Source organism: Ischnura elegans, chromosome 6, assembly GCF_921293095.1.
Source record: "Ischnura elegans chromosome 6, ioIscEleg1.1, whole genome shotgun sequence".
Taxonomy (NCBI): Eukaryota; Metazoa; Arthropoda; class Insecta; order Odonata; family Coenagrionidae; genus Ischnura; species Ischnura elegans.
This window is the reverse complement of record NC_060251.1, coordinates 58,349,457-58,372,644: the sequence shown is the minus strand read 5'-3', so window position 1 is coordinate 58,372,644 and position 23,188 is coordinate 58,349,457. Positions and strand designations below refer to the sequence as shown.

Below are 23,188 nucleotides of genomic sequence, written 5' to 3'. Positions count from 1 at the left end.
CTGATGGACATGCACAGTCACCAGAGCATTCCTGTCTTGTCATGGGACAACTATGGCCGGCTGATATATAGTTGGGCGCTAAACAGCAGGAAGAATAAACAATGTGTCAGCACATACAAGATTTCACAAAGTTTTTGGCAATATATCGCATGACAATATCATCAATTTTTGTAACAACATAAATAAATTTATGGTTGACAAATATGATGCCATAAGCACGAACAAATTAAACCTGATGTTAAAGTAGCATGAAATAAACAGAAGTAATTAACTAGTTGACTGCCATACTATTCATAGTTACTGGCAATGAAAAGTCTCCCCACGCAATGCCGGTCAGTGACCAGCCACAGAGCGATTAAATCTCAATGTCATCAAGTCACTGGTGACCTAGATCAATTGTTAGGTTATGGGTGATGACCGAAGAAGTTATGATTGTATTATTTGACTGCAGTACTTGACCGCTGTAACAGACTTATTATGACTGCAGTACAAAACAGTAAAATTCATTTCAGATTAATTTGAAATTTTACAACATTTCCTTAATCAATGATATACAACTGGCGGAAAACACACGACGTCATCGCAGGAAATACATACTAAAATTCTACGGCGGGCAACTTGTTTACCCCAACAACGTAAACTATACCATTTCCTTAGTTACTCTCTCACTGTGGAAATAACAGGCCTCAAATTTTCTGCACATAATTTTCCCACCAAAACAATTTTTTTCTCTCCTTAGTCTTTTTTTAAATTTCAAACAACGTTCCAGTACTTAGCTTCACTTTACACTTCAACCGCTACATGGATTTACAAATGTGAGGACATAGCTCATCCAGACAAAGCCAATGGCAATTGAATTTCAAACATTTGGGGTGGGGGGCCAGTTCCTTTCTCTGTGCCACCTCTCACTAAGATGATTTTGCTCTGAAAATAACCCAAGGCTTCAGCTAGGACCTTTGTTCAGCAGCTATGCACTATACACACATATGTTATTTAAGATTTACTGCAATGCTCCCTAATTACTAATTCTTGGGACCAATTACAAGTTGGCATTCTTTTTAAACTGTCAGTGCATGAGAAAGTTCTCCCGCTAACGTGATAATATACACTTTCAATTAAATCCCTGATTTTTCTGCTTAGTTAACTCTACAATCACAACTATCTTTCAGCTTTCCCAACACCCACTCACACCCTAGAACTGGGTTTCCCCTATTCACTAGAAATATGAGAGAAAGAGATTCTGACATTTAAGTTTTGTTGATATAAACCATCCAAGTACAAGGTTCATCCACATAAGGGACCTCTAAGTGACAAGTGCCCACCAAGACTTATGAAAAGTCCATACTGCAAAAACTCACAATTTGCCATGGAAAAAGGAACTGAAAAAAATTTATATAAAAACGAGACTTATATTCGTATCCTATGTTAACTTTTCGTCAACGGCAATTTTTCACACAACGCACTGAACTACATACAATTATTCAATTAAGAATTAGCATTAATGGTAGTTAACAGACTGGGTTGCGTGATTTTCACAGCCAATTCCATGAATGTCAGTCATTTCTGTTTGAAAGTCTCAAACACAAATGTATGAACTGAATATAGGAAAGCCAGCTGAGTAACTTGATTTGCATTTTTATCCAAATCATGGCCTTCACAATTCAGGGGGATTCATAATGAAAATTATCACGCAACCCATAATGATTATGCATTTTTTGATTAGACAATTACACACATTGGTAGCCAGACAACAGACGGAAGCCACAAGTACTCACGTAGAGTAAAACAAATAAAAATAACCACCATGTTAGCTTACATTTAAGCATTCACTTAGCTAATACCCACCATTACTCCATTTCTTTCAGTCTCCATTGCCTTATTCCCAAGGTGGTTTCCGAAATTCATAAGACAAGGGCAGAGGTGTCCAAAGGTTCCCCCTTGGCATCCATGCTGCCCACCAATGCTCAGGTGCCTGGTATGTACAAAAGATAAGTTAAAGCATACTGGCCTCCTCATCATCACGTAATTTATGATTGGATGCTATCACCATCTCAAAACTAAGGTATTAGAGCTCAAAGCAGTGCTTACTTGAAGCTTTTCACTTTCACCACTCAAATTTACTTGCCATGTGTCTGAAATCTACAATAATTTTTTTAATCGATACGTAATCAGAGTGAAACCACTATGTGTTTGTATGTATTTTGCTCGCTAGTGATAGCAAGACATCCTATGATCAAGGAAGTAATCTGAAACCATTTACAGGTTTTCTCCCATAAAGGAGTCCTGTACAGCTGTGTAAAGTGAACCCCGGGTCCTAGTTGCATGGACTGTTTTTTATTCCAATGAATAAATCCCCATAAAGGTATATCCTATAATTTTTTTCTTTCCAAATTTGCTATGCACTGTAAAATGGCTTCCAGTTGATTAGCACACACATTATAAATATCAGGCACATCACCCTAAATGCTCACTATTACTGTAAAGACAATAATTTCTCCTGTCTGGCATTTTCAATGAGAAGCCTCAAGAAAATACAATGCCGATTATTCATAAATAATTTATAATTATTTCATCTAACTATTCTAATTACTGTCCGACAAAGAGGCATTTTTTTGGCATATAATGGCATCATATACACTTACCTAATGATTTAGCACCCTTAAATACCCCTCTCACTACTCTCTGATCTCCTCTTCTCAATTTGAGGAATTAGGTCAGCACTCTTCAGCAAACATTGTAGATTTAATTAAAAAGGCTGCATTTCATGTCATAACTTCTCATTCCAAGATTTTTTTATATAATTCTCATTTTACATGGAATTTTTTTCACCCAGAATACATAAAAATGCATGGTGTACATAAAAAGGTGTACTTGCAAAATGGCATAGATATAAATAGCAGGAGCATTTACTGAATAAGCTAACAATGTTTAAAGATGCTATTTAATGGGTGTTCAGAGGGAAGGTCAAATTGTTATATTTTTTCAAACAATGTGAAATAAAACAGTACTTATCATGTTTAATTTTGTTTTATATACAATACTATTAGAATAACCTATATCATTGTACAGGAATTAACTAAAAATCTCCAGAGAAAAGAGCTACAAACTCACGACAATCACATTCAAAAGTTAAAAAATTAAAATGTTCATGAACAATACTGTGCAACAGATTCCAATCTACACTTCTCAATACCTGGCTTTAAATTATCAGTGGTATATGGCTTGGATTACCATGATCCAGGTAGTCACACAACTAAACATTTAATGATAATAGACATCTGCCAAAGCAAACCACATTTGCATTTGTATCACTTAATCTCTGTAATATCACTTCTCAAATTCACTTCCAACTGGCACAATTATTCAGATTTCTTGTTATCCAAAAATAAAAAGAACTCACAATTATAAATGCCCACACTTGGGCAATAGAGAGAGCCTTGGAATGACCCTATGGCCTATCATTAAATTGAAAATAACATCAAACACATGTTCCTATAAGGTTTGAGGAGATTCACCTGACTTCACATCACTATTTCTTGGTCTATGGAGACGCATTTAAATCACCAACTTCTCTCACAAATCACGAATTGTCAAGCAATAATTTATCCAAACAAATTTTTCCAGGAAATAAAGCAGTGGGGCAAGGTGCTTTGAATAATTCGAGTGGAGAATGAGTCAATACAACACATGATTCTGGTGGAAAGTGGGGTTTCATGCTCATTTTCAATTGCAGCAATAGTTGTCACTATGCCCAGATGCGGGACGAGGCTTTACTGGAGGCCTCAGACACTTTGCTCAAGATCTGCATTTACTCTCCTGTTGTCACAATTGAGTCCCTTCCATGATGTCATATCACTCCCAACACTTTTCCTCAGTGTTATACTCGACTACATATTGACAATTACTGCAATTCTGAAGGGAGTGGTGGCCCACCGAGCATAAGAAACTATAAGGAGTAATCCTTTGACACCAATGGGAGGAAGAGCAACACATGGTTACCCTACAGTTATCTTGGAAGCATATTCATGGTCTGGAAGATAATAACCTAGTTTCATATCTTGTCAGATTCACGGCAACCATGCCAGTTCCAAGAACTACACACTAAATAAGTAAGCAGCCATAATTTTTCATGAGCCTTCATAGAGTGCCACCACTTTTGACAGCAGTTAGTCTCAAATGGTTGTTCCAACACCCTCATGTAGTTAGATGTTTGAATTTCCTAGTAAATATGCAGAATTTTTCGTTAACACACTTCTTTTGCAAAAAGAGACATCACATTACTTAGAAATTTCAAAATACAGCCAGACAGTACAGTCATTGCACTCTTTTGTCTCCCATACGTGAACTTGTAGGAAATATGAAGAAAAATAAATAATAAATTCTCCCTCCCACATACCCTTAGGCTACAAAATCCCTAATGACATTCAACTAGATTCTAGTTAAAAACACACTGCCTAAAGGTCAACACTGACCACTGTGTTTCAGTCCAACACAGTTTTAATCGTTCATAAATTTCATCAACTCACTTTCCACAAGATTTCATTTGTGTGGAAATTTTCATTCACTCCCATTTTGGGTTAGTATATAAAGAGTGACACCAACAAAAAAAAAGACTTCAAATGAATGATTTGAGTGGCAAACTTCAATACCCTGACCTATAGATCAGAGGTCTCAGTACCCCACCCCACCCGCCAAATCTTACTCAAATGAAATGTGGGACGCAGACGGGTGGGTCATTTCATGAGTGAGTGTGTGTGCTTTCTCACTGTTGAGCCCAGTATCCAGTTCCTGCAATGTAGGCAAGCTTTTTCAGTGCATAATTTGGTATAAATTCACAACTTCTTCCAGTTTCAAGAAAATTCATAATTGTATTAAACAGTGAAAAGAGTATCTACATGCCTATATAATTTTTATACGGTTATATACTTTTCACCTCCATTGGAAAGTTTTGTATAAAGATTTTTTTTAGAGAAAGTCAATAGGGCATGCTCATTACTAGCGGGCGGGCAAGCAAAAATAATAGCATGTAGAGGATAGCCACGCCTTCATTTTGCCATAAAACTTTTCTTGGGAACTTCTATATGCCATTGCATCTTTGGGTTAACACCAGAAGCAATCAATTAATATCGAAAACCTCTTATTAAGGCTGCAAGTAACTTAAATGCCATGACTGAATGATGGAACATGTCTTGTGATGATATGTGAAAATATAACTACGATACCAATAATCCTACTCACCATAGTCAGACTTGCCGTAACCACCGCCACCCCCACCAGCAGCATAGCCATCTGTAAAAATTGATTCAAAGGAAATCAGTCTCACAAAATAAACTCAGAGGATCAATAACAAATTAAACCTATAATTCATACGGTGCTATTATACACTGTTCAAATGATTATGGTGCCTAACATTTGTGCACAAAATGTGTGGTATAAAATCAGTTATTTGAAAAAAAAAAAAAAAGACATTATACTGATACATTCAAGTATGTAATTTTTCACTAAAATAATAGTATATTCATACCACAGCTAATGTTTTCTGCCTTTTGTTTGGACTAAGTACGGAATTTCCTTAGGTAAAAGGATCTAGGCGAAACTATTTACTCTCAAGCTCGATAGAAATGTTTCATTGCTGAATATTGTTAAGCTGCAGATCTTCCGACCATGCTCATATAACTTTCGTTTAATATTGGGCATTTATCTGAACAAAATAAATCACCTATTTCCACTATCTTGATTGTTGAGTTCCTGTGAGCCAGCAAATACTCCATCTGACACATTAAAATTAATACATAAAAAAACTAACTTACAGAACTTTCAGCAGACCATCAAGAAATGTTTGTAAGTTAGAAAATTTTACAGAGGTTTCATTGTGCAAGGGAATGAAATCATAATCATGTCCAAATTAGTTTACTTTATTTACTTCCATCCATTCCACAAATGGTCTCAGGCAATTTAAGACGAATTAATTTTTGATCTTTCAAGCATCAAAACAAATAAATGCATAAACGAAACAAAAAAAAATTTAGTGCAAACATTCAAATGCAGTAACTGTACAACTGAAACAAACAAAGGTTCCATATTTTACTCTAATAATAATGGATGCAAAGAGGAAAAGATGCCATTAGTTTGAATAAAGATTCACACTTGATGAAACAATAAATTGCTCGTGTGCACTAACGGAAGAAAATTAACAAAAAAGCTAAGTGTCCATGTTGCACTACCAAGTGCTTTTAAGTAAAGTGAACTTGTTGAAAAGGCAACGGGTCAAATTTCATCAATGAATCCATTTTTCCTACCTACGATATGGTTAGATGAGGGAATGTCACGCAAAGTTTTTTTTCCAGAATAGCAGAATGCATCTTAAGAGTAACCACCTAATACTGAAGAATAATTTCTTTAAAACTACCAAAAGAGGCATGTAATAGTACCCCATTCACCAGAAAATTAGATTTTCTACATGCAACACCCCCCCAAATTTTCAAGAATTCAATAAGGGAAAAGGGGCTGTAATCCAAGCAAGAAAATAGATTTTAATCTAAGCCAATCAAAAACAAATTGGGTAAGTATTCTTACATTATAATTTAAATAACTACTATAAAAAATAAAAAGTAATTTTCACAAAATTACAAAGACAGACGAGGAATTTCACCCACACTTAGAATAATGGTAAAGACAAAATACAGTGCACATATTAAGGAGGATAACTAACAAAGTACTTGGTCCTTTTCCAAACATTATCACGCATGATGATCTAAGGACTTATCACCAATCAGCTACTAGCATCCGACAGCTTAACTAATAATGGACCATGAATAGTAAATTACATGCCTTCAAAATTATGCCAAAAGATAAAGTAATAAGGACACATGCATGAAAAGACTTTAGGACTACACTTCCCTTTTTATTAAATAATACTTCACAAGCAAATACTGACCATTATGTGAATGCAGTGTGATACTAATGCCTACATTAAACCAGTGAGATACACCCACTTAAAAATTATACAGGCCATATTAAGGCCTTCTATAAGTCATTTCTTGGCCAAAATTATACAACACAACCTCACCTTGGAAGATGAAACATATTTAGTATCAAATATTATAACCAGCTCACTACAAACAGGTTGACTTTCATTACAAGGGCCCAGAATGACAGCACACATCTCTTATTGAGATGCCATGCTTATCAGGACAATACCTCAATGGCAAAAACTCACCATAAGAATTAGAGGAGAAATCTCCCCCCATGTCATCATAACTGGCTCCAGTGTTGTAGCCAGCAGAACTTGAAAATCCTTCGTAGGAATCTTCTAAGGGAAATAATGCATTAACACAGTTAATTACCAAAGTTTTCGACGAACAGGTAGTGGACTGGATGAGCAAATCCAAATCAAATCAATGTTGTTTCGACAAACGCAATTTCCTTGCAAACTTAACACAACTAGAATGACAATTGAATTAATCCCACTGAATTGCTACATCCAATCACACCAGTTAATCTAAGTGAGCTGGTAGTTCACATGAAGCTGCAATGACAGCAGAGTGGTTTTGCTTTAAGGTGAGATTTGCACTTGAATAGTAGCACTTTCAATTAGCTTATAACAGTACCATGTAGAGTAGATGAAGCCAAAATTACATATCACTGTGCATTCTAAAAAAATATTCCTATTGAAAGATACAAATTATTAAAATGTTTTTAATTAGGGGAAGCACCAATTCCAATCAGGCATCCAAGCAAAACTAACACATTCAAATAAGTGAAATTAAAATGAACAATCAACATTACAAATAAACACAGTTACTGCACTAATAGTAAAGAAGCAACATTTTTAGGATACTTCTAGTGAATATTACAGGATCAAGGCATGTGATTGTCTCTCTAATCTACCAAACTGTTAAAAATAAACTTAAAAATAAGAGTTGTCCACATTATGATAAACCGCCTACAGATTTCTAATTTCCACCCCCTTTCACAGCTATATTGTTCAACGCAACAAATCATAAAAGATAAAAGCACTCACCAAATACAAACTTCAAATAACTAAACGATTTCCTAAGGCTTAATCCAAATGCCCCAAGTGTAATACTTGCAACTGACTAGAATAACTGTACTTGAAACAAATTAAAATAGTTCTCATAATGGCCCATTATTAGCAGTGTATTACTTTCTAATTCTACATAATACCTACTAAGAGGAAAAACAATGCTAAAGACATTCGCATTGATTTGAAATTACCTAAAGTACAAATTGAAATGTTAGCTTATGCCTTGTTTCCACTACGCCCTTCTTACGCGGGTTAGCGCTGACCCGGGTTACATATCGTTGTGGAAACGGCAGTTAGCGCCAACCCCGGTCAGAATTGTAACCCGGGTTGGCTGACGCGGGTTAGCAGGTAACGCGGGTTAGAAATCGTAGTGGGAACGCTAGTTTCCTGATCTAGTGAGCAATTGACGAACGTATTTCGTCTAACAACCACGAGATCAGGCAATTATTGAAGGCAGGAAAAACGTTGCGAGTACACATTTTTTTTAATAAGAGCGGGGATGGCCAATCCTGAGAGAAAGAATTTTTTAGACGACGAGACGGAGATCTTGCTCTCGATTTATGAAGAGGAAAATATCCAACGGAGGTTTCGGGGTACATTTAAAGGCCACAAACAGGTGTGGGCAGACTTAGCTGCTCGGGTATAAAAGCGGCCTATGTTGACATCGCAGAATACCTCCACCACTGCAAGATCTGACCCAAACTTGAGGTAGTACAGTGCAATCGCTATCCTTTAGGGACGAGAATAGCTTCTCGCGTGCGCGTACTTATTTTAACGATGCTAGTCCTTATTCTATTGCACAGCATTTGAAATGTATCCCGCTGAATACGATATGTTTTTTGAAAAGCATCAGGTCATTTGGGAACATCTCCATCCCAAAACCCCTGACTGCTAACAAACCGTCAACTTCTTCTAATGTAATGCCGGGGTTTTCTTCATAACCTATTTATAATATAGGCCCTCAGGTTCCTCCTCCGTCGCATTTCTTCTTCCATTTGTTCCGGAGGCGGATCCAATTTCGCCACAGCATTAAATAAATGTTGATCAAATGCAACAATCTAGCTACTTGAACCTACATTTTCATCACACGCTATTTCGTTACTCAACTATTTACCTCCCCCAAACTTCTGTTCCCGGCAGGGTATTCGGACAAACTTCCCGTTGGAACGCTGGTCAGGTTACCCATCATCCCCTAACCGCTGTAGACCCTTCGTAGTGGAAACAAGGCATTACTAAATCATCCAAGAGAAAGGGTCAATTATCATGCACTATAATTTCAATATCTCTTGAGGTAACATGAAATACATCCATTATTGGTATTAGATAATTAGTAAATATTAAAGTGAATTGATACATACTTGCACCAGTGTAGTATTCACGAAAATTATGAATGAAAAACTTTTACTTAGTGCACTGAACTAACTTGAGCAAATCCAGCAGCTACAATCCAGCCGGCGAGAGTTGTCCAATGGCACTTTAAAAGGAGGGGTGGAGAACCCTGCGCCAACATGGTTTGCAACCAATCGCTGTCCCCCAAATGCACCTCACACCCTTGCCTAGTCATACAACGTTGCCACGTGCATACGAAGCACTGAAACAAGCCTGAACCACCAAAACTAGCCCTTTCTGCGAATCGCCAAAACAAAGGATTTTTCCTTTGGATCGTTCACGCTCGTCGTCCCTTCTGCCTGCTTTCTTCACGGAACCAGTTTGTTTACATGTGATGTGGGCATTTCCCTTTGTTACCTGGCAACCTTGCCCCCTACCCCTTGTAGCTGTCAACGGACAACTCACGGCGGCCGGACTGTACATGTGGCTCTCAAATAATCACAATTCTAATTGAACTAAGAGGTTAACAATAGAGCCCTCCCTAGGTCAAGAATAACCAGTTACTAAACAGTTTCATTCATTAAATGGTCATATAATCTTTACTGGATGACCCCCATAGTTTTTATATTTCTATCCCTATATCCCATCACAATATTTGAGCCATGCAAAAATTACTTCCTAACAGATGTTTTACTATTTGTGAAGTCTCTCAACAAAGTCACACAAAAAACAGGAAACAATGAAGGTTACTAACCTTGCTTGTACGAGGCATAGCCATCTTGGCCATAACTTGGAGCAGAAGCATAGCCTCCCACAGGCCTCACCTCACCAGCACCTCCATATCCACCCTGATAACCTCCCCCTGATCCTCCGTATCCATTTCCAGAGAACCCTCCTCCATAAGAACCTTGACCTCCCCTGAAAAAATACATCAGTCTTAGGGCTACATCACATGACACTTGTGAAGATTCTGATATAATTGAAAATATGATACACCCACAATTTTTAGTAGCCTTGCAAGCTTTATTGACATGTAAGAGGGCTGTTTTTTTTTCAACCTCTGATCACTTAGCAAAATCACCATACAAGCGATGGGCAGGTACTGCATAGATAGGGCGACTGCACATCCTCCATGCCACATGCTCAAGTCATGTAAGTTGATGGTTGAAGGTTAGTGGCAATTTCATTAGCTACACTGCCTCAATAGGTTCTCCTGCCTAGTGACACTAGGGACAGCCAGAAAACTTGCTGAATGACTGCAGCACTGACATGTCTTGACCATTTCAAGCAGCTGCTGACAATGCTAATCCAGCTGCTCAGTGAAATATTACAGTTTCGCCCATTCCCATTCAAAACAAAAGCAGAGACATGATGACTTATGAAGTGTTCTGATTAATGACAATGCCCATCATATCACCACTGACGTAGCCCAACTCCTTGATCAATTTCAATGGGACATTTTCAATCACCTGACGTGCAATGTCAACCTAGTGCCACATGACTTCCATCTTTACCCTGAAATGAAGATGTGGCTAATAGGGGAGAGTCTTCCAACAAATGATGAGCTTCAGGACAAAGGCAAAACTCAGTGGAAGTCATTCGGGCAGCATGCTATGCAGAAGGCATGGTAAAGGTTGTCCACAGGCACGATCAATTCCTTAATCGCTGCGTTAATTATGTCGAAAGGACACAAGTGTGCTCAATGTTTAGCAATTAAATCATATTTAATCAATCACTTTGTATCCTGTTCATGACCCATCGGAGTTTGAAAGAAAACATCCCTTGTGCTTAACCTTATAACTGCTAGCGTGGCTACACTGGAAAGGGAAAAATGCACCAATGAGTACCTGACATGCCCGAACTGGCACCCATGCTACAGAGTTGGAATTGAATCCAGCAGCAGAGGGTACCTCAATTTAGCGGCTAAGAGTTTAGTACATCAGTTTGGTTTTATTGCAACAGCATCATCAGTTGGGTTTCATTGGTTATATTGCAAAAGCATCAATAGTTGCATTTTATTGGTTCATTACACGAACATTGCAAGGTCAAGTAAAATGAATTTTACAAGACCTTACTATCGTAATGACCACTGTGGTCACCACCTGTGACCAGTAAATAGGACTTCATCGCTCGTCACTATTATCGTCAATTTTGTCATGTTAAAAAATCAGGTATTTTAAAAATATTGTTACAGAATGATCAAATTGCCAACTTATTATCACCAACGTTCTTATACTACTGACCCCTTTCCAATGGTTCTCCCATTAAGAAGCCCAGGGGGGAGGACTATACCTGAGCTTTCATTTGCATGCAAGTGATAGGTGACCAAGGAGTCACGTGACCCTTTATCGCACAGCTAGTAAATTTAGCATACCTAAGTAGGGGGAGTTAACTAGAATGTACAATTGGTTCACTCCCTCAAACCCGAAGAGAACCTACTTGCACATACGAGTAAACGAACAACATGCCGTTTGCATTTTTACAATGTTCGCAATTGAAAAACTGAAACAGGAGCAACCGGCACAAGTTTCACGAGCCATGTGAACAAGGAAATCATTTTCATTTAGAAGAATCTGAATTTAAATTTATTTCCCATCAGAAATAGATTAATGTCACACTTCAGCCTTAAGAATAGATCCAATGTCGCTGATTGGTTGTGATTTTTGAAAGCTCATGCCATTCTCACATTGCAGAGTTATCACGGCTCCCTCTCTCACTCCCTTGAAAGTAGTACATCACTAAGGCACACCAAATCTCATCTCACATACACGCAAGGTAGGGCATATGAGGCGAGGCAATCCATCACATGATTTTGAGCATTGTATCCCAGGGGAAGAGACATGTTTCTAGATCACACATAAATTATGACCATAATGAAATAAAATGCTACCATTGATGGTTTATGCTCTTTACATGACATTAATCTACAACTAGGATGAGGTAGCCACCCTATTTCTAATTCCAACATTACCACAATAATCCTTATTTAACATCATCGCAGTATTAATTCTAATTTTTGCTCAGACTTGTTGCTGAGGAAAGGTTGCAGATGACAAATGGGTAAGTGACAGTTAAGCCATTGAGGAAGAATAATGAAAAAAGGATTCTCAGAAACACCTAAGACTAAAAGGTCTAGGTAAAAAGATAGCCTCTGTATGAAACTTCAGAGTAAGTCCTAGACACTAAATGAGTTTCAAAGATTTACCAGAAATAGATAATACAAGGAATGTTCAAGCAGGTGGAATTTTAAATAGGTTTTCCCACTATCTTGAAGATGAGAGGCCAACCAGCAGTATACTGTAAAAAGAGACAGCAAGGCAATGTGTTTCATTTGTTTAACACATGCCTTGGAGGTGAGTACCCGTTATGGCGGGCCTGAGGCTCGAAGCGTCCTCTCTTGGGAGCGGGACCACCAGGGGGTGCACCACGGAATCCCCGCTTGGCTCCAAGAAGTGGTGGTGGCCTTGACCCCCTGTCTCCAACTCCAACTCCTCTTCCTGCACCCCTGGGGAAGCGTTCAGCAAAGCCACCTCGCTCTCCACCAACAGCACCTCGTCCCCCACGAGCCCCACGCTCAAAACCTCTGCTTGATCCACGGAAACCATTGCCTACAAGAAAGAGCTACAGTTCTAGACGTATGTAGGGCATCGTTTCATGTCACTTATTTTGTACCAAAAAAACACGGGATAAACCAGTATAATGTAAAACAAAGTATCAAATGCAGAAAAGTTTCTCTCCACCCTTCCTTCCATTTCATTCCCTTTAGAACAAGCGACCCTAGTTTTCAGCCACCTCCTATATAATACCAACTAACAGAAATTGAATGTACGCCTCGAGTACTTCGAACATGAATGTCTTGAATGTGCAACCTGATATCCATTACTTTCACTGTTCTCGTCTTGTTTTTGGTTCCTTTGATGCTGGAAGCTTTCTATGACAAAAAATTTTAGAAATCCTTACAATCACATACCCCCTGCAGGGATGGCATTTCTGACCTAACAGCTAAAAATGGAAAAGAGGTACCCATTCTTTCCAGTTCGTTCTTTAGGTCTGTTTAGTAAATGCAGTGCAAATTTACTGAGGATTCAACAAGCAGTCCAGATGAATTTATTAGAATTAGGCACTAATAAATCCTCTAACCCACTTAGAAAACTTGATAACATCCCAAAATGTGATTGCCAAGATGTAATTTTGGCACATTTTCTTTGAAAAGGAAGGTTTGTGTACGCTAAATCATTGATCTACAACTACCTACAGGCTGGATCCATTTCCTAACTATCCAGATGACAAGCTATTAGAACAGTTGGCCATGGATCAAACATTACTACATGAGCTCCCCACCTGTGACATGTGGTTTGTTGCAGTTTACACTGAGGCCTTCCTCAATGAAATGTTCCATCAAAACAAATAAATGAAACTTTTCCCTAATGACATCAACATCTCACGAATAGCAGGTGAAAGTTTCATGTCATTTTCACTTAATTTTCGTGAGAGAAAGGCTAAAAAAGCTGGATGTTCTTTTTGTCTTACCCCTATATCAACCTAATTATTATATTGGTGTGTGATTTCAAATCTCAGAGAACTAACCTATTATTTGGAAACTAACCCTAACTTATTAACTCATATTGTAACATTTAGTTCACTCAAATGAAGTAATTAAAAAATTAAGGTGGTTAAGTAATCAATACTAAATTACAGTAAACAGTGATTTTCCCATTGCATTTGAGGTAAAACTATCATGAATAAATAAATTAGATACAGAGCTTACACATGGAAATCCAATGAAGACACCAGAGAAATAAGTTATCATTTCATGCCCTAGTACTTACAAAATAACAATGTCTGTCCACATTCGAATTTAAATAACAACATAAAAGATGACATTATTTTGCTAAAGAGTAGACACTTGTTATTACGAGGTTCACCAGACCGAAAAACTGGAGGTTTGTAATAATGAAAATCGTATGAACGTTTCTTTTGGGAATCTTTAGTTTATAAAGCTATGCAAGGCATCGAGAAGTGTGGCTATCCTGCAGAATGCAACACTGCATTGCAATTGTATGATGTAACATAAAACACAGGATAAAAATAAGAAGGTCAATGGCTGATAACAATAATAACTTATAAATTCGAAAGTTTAAACACCTTCAAAAGATACAAGGAAACAACTTACAGGTTGCATCATGGCAAGTAATTGAGTGTACTACTAAGGAAAGCACCATTATTTAAAACGTACTAACCAAATAGTTTTACCTGTATTTTGTTCGGATGGTACTGGGACCAAGAGAAATCGTCGTATTAAGTAGGAAAATGTGCTAAAGAGGAAAAAAAATACTATCCAAGTTCCCCTGTATTCGTAAGAAGAGGACTTTACGTCCAATTTACAAGCAGTAATGAGTGGGTCACCATGATTCCGCAGGAATGAAGCTTATCATATGATGTTGCGAGCATAATGAAGTATCTCCAACTGAACAAAGAACCATAATTGATGCTGTTGCGTACAGTGCACGAGGAGAACTTAAACGCAGTGCAATGGTTATAATGCAGTGTATTATATATCCACCTAAACGCCGTTGCTTATTCGTGGATCTTCGTAATAAAGTTCTTTTAGTAGTCAGTGGGACCGGGACTGATGTTCATAATTTCGTAACACCAAAAATATCGTAATAACAATTTCTTTAACCATAGATTGGATAGGCCATTTCATTGGGACCGACAATTTGCTTCATTTTAACGAGAACTTCGAAATAAGGTTGTAATAACGAGAGTCTACTGTATAATGGAAAATAGAAAAAAGTCACTTGACCCATAACATACGCAGAAATTTGATTCAAAACCACTTTTTTGCTGAAGACTTCATTCTGCATCACTGATAAGACCAAAAATTTAATGCCTTGGCTGAATTGATACATATAATTTGCACAGGATCCCCTTCCATCAGACTTACAAGGTTTCAATAACATAAGCAATGTTCAAATTTCAAACACGATATTTTAAAAGCATGCTTTTGAACGTGCTCAAAACAACAGCATGAGATCTGCAACCACAACAGCAAAACAACAGAATTTCCACAAGTAACGAGAACTCTAATTTAAAGTCATGCCTATTATTACTATGAATGCCTTATGAAAGTAACCACCTCTTGGAGAAAACCCTCTAGAACTGCCGGAATCTGAGCTATATCCAGCACGAGGAGTGAAAGTACCACGAGATCCAGGGCCTCCTCGGCTAAATCCTCCAGCTCCTCTGCTTGAACCAAGAGATGAGCCACCTCTAGATGACATACCACGAGGTGCACCTCCTCGGTAAGATGTCACTGGAATAGGACTTCCTTCAATGGGTGGTCTCCCCTCACCAAAACTGTAAAGAATCATGCTAGGCATGAGTTACACAAATTCAAAACAATTTGGGCATTCTTAAAGTGGACATTCACAGTAAAAAAATTCAGCAAAATTAAGTGTGATATACCCCCACTAAAACAAATCTCAAATTACCAGTCAGAATTAGTGTTAAGAAAAATTCACATCGATAGTGGTGTGGAAAAAAAGTACAAATATTTGCTGATATACTAGAGTCTATATTGCTGTTTACAAGCGTGTAACGATCAAATTTTTTAAATCGAATCTTACACTACCACTTTGTAGACTAAGGTACTTGATAGTTCAATTTTGGCAATAGATTTATAATTTTTAATTGGCAAAACCTTTGTATTTTACATCACAGACAGGCATTGCATAAATAAACAAAATAACCAAAGCTTTCAAATCAGAAATTTTTAATTTTTGCACCAGGTGTAAATTTTAACTGCTATTCGGCTTGCACAAAATTATTCAAATTCTTTCCCTGAAGAGTTTTTCCTACTGGCCCTACTACCTTGTTAGGTCCGTGACTTTCTCTTGAGCCATTGCTTAAAAATAGAAGCCAAGGCAATGAATTGCAACCAGCATGATAACAAAAAGCAGACGGTAAAAAGGAAACACGCTAGGGTTAGGAGTCACGTTGCAAAGGGGATGTCTTCACGTCTCATTGACATTTTAAACACTGCCTTCCTGCTATGGTCTTTTTCAGTCAGACAGGCTGCCCATCAGCAAACTATGTGATTCAAGGGATAGAGGAAAATGCCTTCTATTCCTCTTAACCGAAATACATGTTAATAGGGATGTATGAGCAGTGCCTTTTCATCTCGAGTCTAGTTGAAAACTACTCTCGAGTGTGGTACCTAATTCCTGGACTAGGCAGTACAACAATGTATTCTCTAAGATATTCTCACTTTTCCAATACCCTTGTTAATTTTCTATTGTGAATACTTAGCTTGATGTCTATGAAAAAGATAAAGAGGGACGCTGATGGTTATTGTGTCAGAATTTGGAAATGAATTAAAATTAATGTCTCTTAAAAACTTCCATGAGCACAATTGAATTGAATTAACCTCTAGTAATACGTAGTCAATTCAATAAATATATGTACAGTGGAACCCCGATTTATCGTTCCCGCATTCATCGTTTTCCCGCATTCACCGTTCGCCGCTCCTGGTCCCAAATTAAGTTCCATAAAGACAATGTGATTTTTTCCCGCATCTATTGTTCCCCTAAGTATCGTTTTCCCGCATTTATCGTTTGACGATCGCGGTCCCGTCGTATAATTTTCCCACATCTATCGTTTGACGAAAATGAGACAAAGTGTTTACAACGTGTTGTTTACGGCTAATAACGACAGACACAAAGTTTGAATCTTCCCCAGGAGATTGAAATACGATAGGGAGAAGCTGAGTGCCGTGGGATAGTTACATTATTCTGGAAAAAATTCTCTTGGATCGGATTTCAATTCACAGAACTTTGGCTTTCCAAGCCACTGAGTTGATAACTACATCATCCAAGCTCCTTGATTCCTACACCAATTTTCTGAGGTCCATCGTGCTAGATTTTAGGCCCTAGCAGTCTATCAAGGGGTGCAAGGAGAACTAGGACCACTACAAGAAGCGATCACCGAATCTCCACTAAAACAGCACAAGGCAGCAAGTGTGATATATTTTGAGACCACCACGTCAACGTACGTGAAATTCACCATAATTGCCACAGGGAAAAAGATATCAATGGACCACAATCAAACCACGGACTTTTGGCTTGACCATTTGGCCTGGACCGTGACAGAATGTAGAGGTCCAAGAAGTAGTGGCCCAGAAAAACTAAGGTCAGTGATTATATTCTTGGTCCATGGGAATTTTTTCAATTGTTGTGAACAAAACCATGGTTACATTAACACAACTTAACAGTGGTACCTCTAACTTCAACACCTAATAATAAATTTGCTCACCAACTAATAATACAAATACATCGGTGATATTCAAATAGATAAGTTTTATTCATTAATAATCACTACAGAAGTCAAGTAAATTTACTGTACTCTGTTAGACAGTGACTAATTACACAACCTTAATACAACTACTGGAGAATATATTACAGCATGTCAAATGCATACTTGCTATTGGATCATTTCAAAAGGTTACTCGAGTTATTTTTTTATCTTTTAAGTAATTGGAAACCCAAGGATATTTCCATGATGTTCAATTTGCAATCCATTGATATGGAAGGAATGATTGACAGAATACTAATTTCTGACATTGTGAACATGATAATTACATTGTTTCAGTAATCCTTTAGAATTTCTTAAGTACAGAAGAAACTTCTAGGAACAACCCTGACACATAGTGAATAGTATAATTAACTCTGACAGAAGTGTTCAAATCATCACTGAGTATTTGAGCCATATTTTAAAAATTAAACTTAATAAGTACCCATGCCCATCGTATTTCCAAGCACGACACTGCCACAGACAACATACCATGCAGTCAAAGGTTCTCAGTGCCTTTCCCTATTATTTTGAAACTCAAAACCAGCTTTCTTCATAACAGAGATTTAGCATGCATAGAAGGCTCTACACCCTACATGAGGCATGACGGCTTAATGGGTCGTCTTTTGCTTAACCCTTAGACAGCAGGAACATTTTTTACACTCACCGCAGGAATTTTTTTTCAAATAATGATCATTGCTCAACTACCTATGGCAGTTTCCCAAAATATTTATTGCTACTCAGGTAGAGCTCAAGTGCACTTTCCCTCACTGTAACTGATCACTAAGGCAGCATAACTCTTTCCGGCTATCCCTCAAGGCAGGGGGTGCCTCCCAGCATTTCCCAAGGTACTACCCATTTCGCATAATTCCTTTCCTGTCCACTCTGTTAACACAATCAGTGTGGCCAAGTGCCCTCTCTCCACCTCCGCACGTCACTAATATCGACTTCAGAGTCTTTGGATCGTGTGTATGGCCTTCAGCAAGCTTCCCTCTTTCAAACCATGTGCGTCATTTGTAAAAATCAGTATTTTAACGGAAGTTGTGGCACAGAAAACTTCCTCTATCTTTCTTTCTTATTTAAACGGCAGATTTTGACAACTTTAATGAAAATCAGGCCCGCATTGAATGTGTTAATATGTCGACGACAAATGCCCAAATGTAGGCGCATCCATAGGTAAGAAAGAAGGGTTTCCCTGGATTAAAAGGGTTTACTCCTTGCAAAACAATCGGCCAGGCTAAAGGGAAAAATATTTTTCTTGGTTACCTCTCACACAGGCTGGTTATAAAAAAATCATGTACTCCCACAGCCAAAGGTTTGACTCCATGGTTCTCCATTCAATTGACAATGTCATATTTTTCATGGATCCTAATTTGTTTAACATCAAAACTATTATATTTTAACCAACATTATAAAATCTACTATTTACTAGAAGCTTTTATCATTAAAAACACTGTGAGAAGATGATGATGCACACTTTGCAGTATTGGGAAGTTTCGGCTGTCCATTTTCTAAACAATGTTCAAGCAAACCTATTGAATTAAGGTTAAAAAATCATATTGATGAAATCACTATCAGGCTATATGTTATTGAGTTAATACAGCAATAGATTTAGCATGTGTTTCAGCAGAATTAGCACAGACTCTTTAAGAAACTCTCAGAATACTTATGAAATAAAATGCATTTAACAATAAAAATAAACTCAATAATAATTGATCTGATAATAGTAAAATGCATTTTAACACCATGAGCACCAGCCATGCTGAACATCTTATGCTTTGAGTCTTGCTTTGAACTGAAGACATTTCTTTTCTAAAAGCAAACCTCAAAAATCATGAGCGCTAGAACTTGGGGGTTTATTATGTCCCAAGAAATAAGGTAGATAGTGTAGAGGTCCTCACATTTACGATCTCAACTAAAGAGAGCCATTCTAATTTCTGCCCAACCACTAGAACCCGAAAACAGCAACAACTAAGACTTGGTAATCCAAGACTCCAAGGGAAAGGAATCAAAATTCACACACAGTTGTAAGACAATTGCTTTGACCTTGATGGACATAATATTTCTGAGCGAGTTATGTACCATTTATATAGATCAATCAAGAGATAATTTCATATCCACTTCTGGCTTATCAAATTTATTGTACAAAGACATCGGTATGCCAAATGCATATTTTTTTCTCCTGCCTGCCACCAATTTATTATTTTGCGGTTAGATGTAAATATCTTTCCTTGATATTTTATGATACAATGTTGATTTATTATTTAAAGCTAGCAATAGCAATAACATTGGATAAAGACTGTTATAATTAGTTATTTAAAAACGACGATTGAAAATTAACAGGACTTATTTTTATTTCTTTACTTTGCCCCAAAAACAGCTCATTTAAGGCCTATCACATCGGAGGAAATAACATGAAACAACTATCACACTCAACCATTCCCAGGGTCCCCAATGAAAAAATTGTATAAACCTGTTTCAAAATTTTATACAATTTATACAATTACCATGGTAATTGTATAAATTGTATAAAATTTTGAAACAGGTTTATACAATTTTTTCATAGGGGGTAGGAGCAACCAACCCAGGCGGGACTCGAATCCACGACCTTCGGTTTGGTAGGTGAGGACTTAACCAAGGAAGGAACTCCAGTAAGTGATAAAAGTTACATGTATAAATTGAATTGTCAATGCAAAGCAGCATTCTCCACCAGATAAGTTTCGAGAGAGGAATAATAACACCATTCATGCATCAGAAATAAGGACCTGACATCTCTCTTAGCAAAATATTTGATGGACAAATATCATCTAAGTGACTCTGGGCCAGGGATTCTACAAATAGAGAAGGGACATAGACCTGACGCAATAAGGCAATTTGAAATTGTGAAGCAAAGCACTTCCATTGTGTGAACTTGGATGAAGAGGAATGCTAATGGTGGGGAAAGGGACCAGTCAGTGAATAAAAAATTCTCAGTAAATAAAACTTGGTTTTATGACATCCAAGATCAAGCATGTGTGAATAATATATAACAAATGTTTCTGGATTAGATGGATCTAATACTCCTAAGTGCTGAAATTATTCAAGAAAAAATCCATCACGATCGTCTACATGCTAACAATAAGTTACACTCTACAGGTATCATAACTGACGAATGAAGCACAGTTTAACAGCACAGCGTTCAGATAGGCACAAATATTTTAGATAATAGCAGGAATACGCATTAAGCTTTCAAATTCTCCTGGGGCCATTTCTTTTAGAACCTGAGACCTTTCCATAATATATAATTCTGAAGTAAATATTTCAACTGACTCATTTACAAAAAGTTTAAGGAATAACAGATTAAATTAACCAAGTGAAGGCCATTTCAACTACGTGCAAACTAGTAATTCAAGAGAGACTATACTTAGAAGCGTATTTACCAATTCCGAACGTGATACGTTCATGCGGCATCAAAAATTCGGGCAATACGGAGAAAAACCTCGAGAGTTCAACAAGAAGTAGATTCCATAAAGATGTCCCTACTGAAAGTTAAACCACTTTAATACCTTCGTGAATGACCACTAACACGACCGAAGAAAATGGCGGGATTCTACGCCACCTTCACACCACATACACTGAACAGCAATATTCCGGGATACAAAAATTTAACCACGACTTGGACATCGTAAATCCGGATAGAAGATAAACCGTAAAACTACTGGGGTTGAGAAAAGGCCATCGATATTTAACGCAAGTCTAACAAGGTCGCGCTCATATCACGACGCATCATAATAGCTGGCGAATTAATAGCCAAATTTAAAATACGGAAATCGAGATTGGGAATAATTTACCTGGCAGGTGCACCGCCACCTCTCATGGCGCCTCTAGGAATGCCGCCACGGCTCCCTCTCATCAACATACCGCCCCTAGTTGGAGGACCACCTCGCATCATCCCTCGGCCACCTCTGCAAGCCGAAAATAAATGGTAAAAATCCAAATGCAGTATTAAAATTTAACACTAACGTAATTATTATGCAAGCACATACCTCCCGCGGAAAGACTGGCCATCACCAAACATTCCCCTTCCTCTGGGCATACCTCGGCCCGGCCTTCCTCTACCACCACCACGCATAAATCCACCACGCTCTCCAGGGCCACGTTCACCAGAATCTTCTGCCATGATTTATCTACACCAATTAAAATAAAAAAATTCATTCATTAAAGAGAGATATATAACTAAACTGTATGCCGATCGTGAGGAGTCCTTGAAACCACGAGGAGGTACTTAAATTTACATCGTATTTCAAACTCACGACGAATATAACTGCGTAATGGAACTACAAGAACGAAATATGGGATATAAAGAACATTCTGAACAACAAAAATACTCATATTGTATTGTATGGAATTCACAAACCGATTTGGCCGGTAGTGTCACCTCAGATTCACTTGCACGAAATCAAAATGGCATCTGTTGTGGCGAGTAGGGTTACTTTGGGAGCGTTCCTCGCGATCGTCCCTCCTATCGCTTCTACCAATGGCTGTCACTATGAGAAATTTTATCACCAAAATGCAAATAACCTTGATAATATGAGAATATCGCATTGAAAATAATTTCCTTTGTAGGATTTGGCAGCATTGGCTTTTCTTAATCTATTGATGTCCTTTTACCTCGATCATATTGCAGACTTAAAGTTACATAATAATTTCTTGGAGCGACATAATCCATCCTGATCTGTTGGGAGAGGGCGAAGCAGGTGCTTATTTAATCACTTCTCAAGAAACATGCCAAGATGCCTCTTCCACGGCCAAGTAATTACTTCGCAGTCCTACATGAAATTGCAAGTATACCAAGGGCAATTGCAATGTGCTATAGCCACCGAGGCCAAGGTATTTGTTCTGCCTGTTGCCATGGTTAGTAACGTAGCAACTGTGCAACTTCTTTTGGCATATCTCTTCGAACGAACGGGACTGAAATGGATGGGCGCTCATTTCGAAGCGGATAATACTTTGACAAATATACGGTGATTCTTTTTTACAGCCATTTCCCAATTAAATGGTCTTATTATGGTAAAGCTTCCCTGGTTTCATCCTCAAATCCTTTCCCATGAGCCATAACTCAAATCCGTACCTCCTTACTCAATCTCATGCTACAAATAATTCATCACCTCTTGGATATACTGACGAATCTGTGCCATTTTACTTATACCTCTGGAATTGCATTGCGATGTTATGCTAACCCCTAGAATTTACGAAAAACTCACTATCAACAGCTTTCATTTCAACAATCATTTTCTTTAAACATACATTTTTGAAATGTCAGGGAAAAAACGATTTAGTCCTTGAGTGTCATAAGAAATGTGACAAGCATGGGCACGTGAAAAATTTTGGGGAAAGATTGAGCCGAACTCATTTGTTGTTTACGAACAGTGCTTTAAATATAGTAAAACATTACAACTAAGAAAAGCTTTAAAAATTCGCTTT

The 23,188-nt window shown here is 37.7% G+C and overlaps 1 protein-coding gene and 1 long non-coding RNA gene across 7 annotated transcripts; one reads left to right on the top strand and one right to left on the bottom strand.

Annotated features, from left to right (window-relative positions):
* Positions 1–3,011: 3,011 nt before the first annotated feature.
* Positions 3,012–22,247, bottom strand: LOC124160769 (glycine-rich cell wall structural protein 1.0-like). Of its 6 annotated transcripts, none has more exons than XM_046536796.1 (9): positions 22,097–22,243; positions 21,751–21,891; positions 21,556–21,669; positions 15,516–15,736; positions 12,723–12,984; positions 10,131–10,294; positions 7,220–7,312; positions 5,239–5,289; positions 3,012–4,219 (listed from the first exon to the last, which is right to left on the bottom strand). In XM_046536796.1, exons 2-9 carry the CDS (start codon positions 21,882–21,884, stop codon positions 4,203–4,205), a joined length of 1,056 nt encoding a protein of 351 aa, XP_046392752.1. In that variant the 5' UTR covers positions 21,885–21,891; positions 22,097–22,243; the 3' UTR covers positions 3,012–4,202. The 6 variants fall into 6 exon arrangements, with proteins under 6 accessions (XP_046392752.1, XP_046392751.1, XP_046392753.1 ...); XM_046536795.1 differs by having other exon boundaries at positions 3,012–4,788; positions 21,751–21,894; positions 22,100–22,243; XM_046536797.1 differs by having other exon boundaries at positions 3,012–4,788; positions 12,738–12,984; positions 22,097–22,241.
* Positions 8,274–9,277, top strand: LOC124160770. Its single transcript, XR_006865235.1, has 2 exons — positions 8,274–8,755; positions 9,188–9,277. It is a non-coding gene; the product is annotated as an uncharacterized LOC124160770 (long non-coding RNA).
* Positions 22,248–23,188: the final 941 nt, after the last annotated feature.

Coding starts and splice junctions, on each gene's coding strand:
- LOC124160769 (XM_046536795.1), bottom strand. CDS start 21,884: ATGGCAGAAGATTCTGGTGAACGTGGCCCTGGAGAGCGTGGTGGATTT. Junction 21,670..21,750: donor GGCCAGTCTTTCCGCGGGAG/GTATGTGCTTGC, acceptor TTCGGCTTGCAG/AGGTGGCCGAGGGATGATGC. Junction 12,985..15,515: donor TAGAGGGTTTTCTCCAAGAG/GTGGTTACTTTC, acceptor TCTTTCTTGTAG/GCAATGGTTTCCGTGGATCA.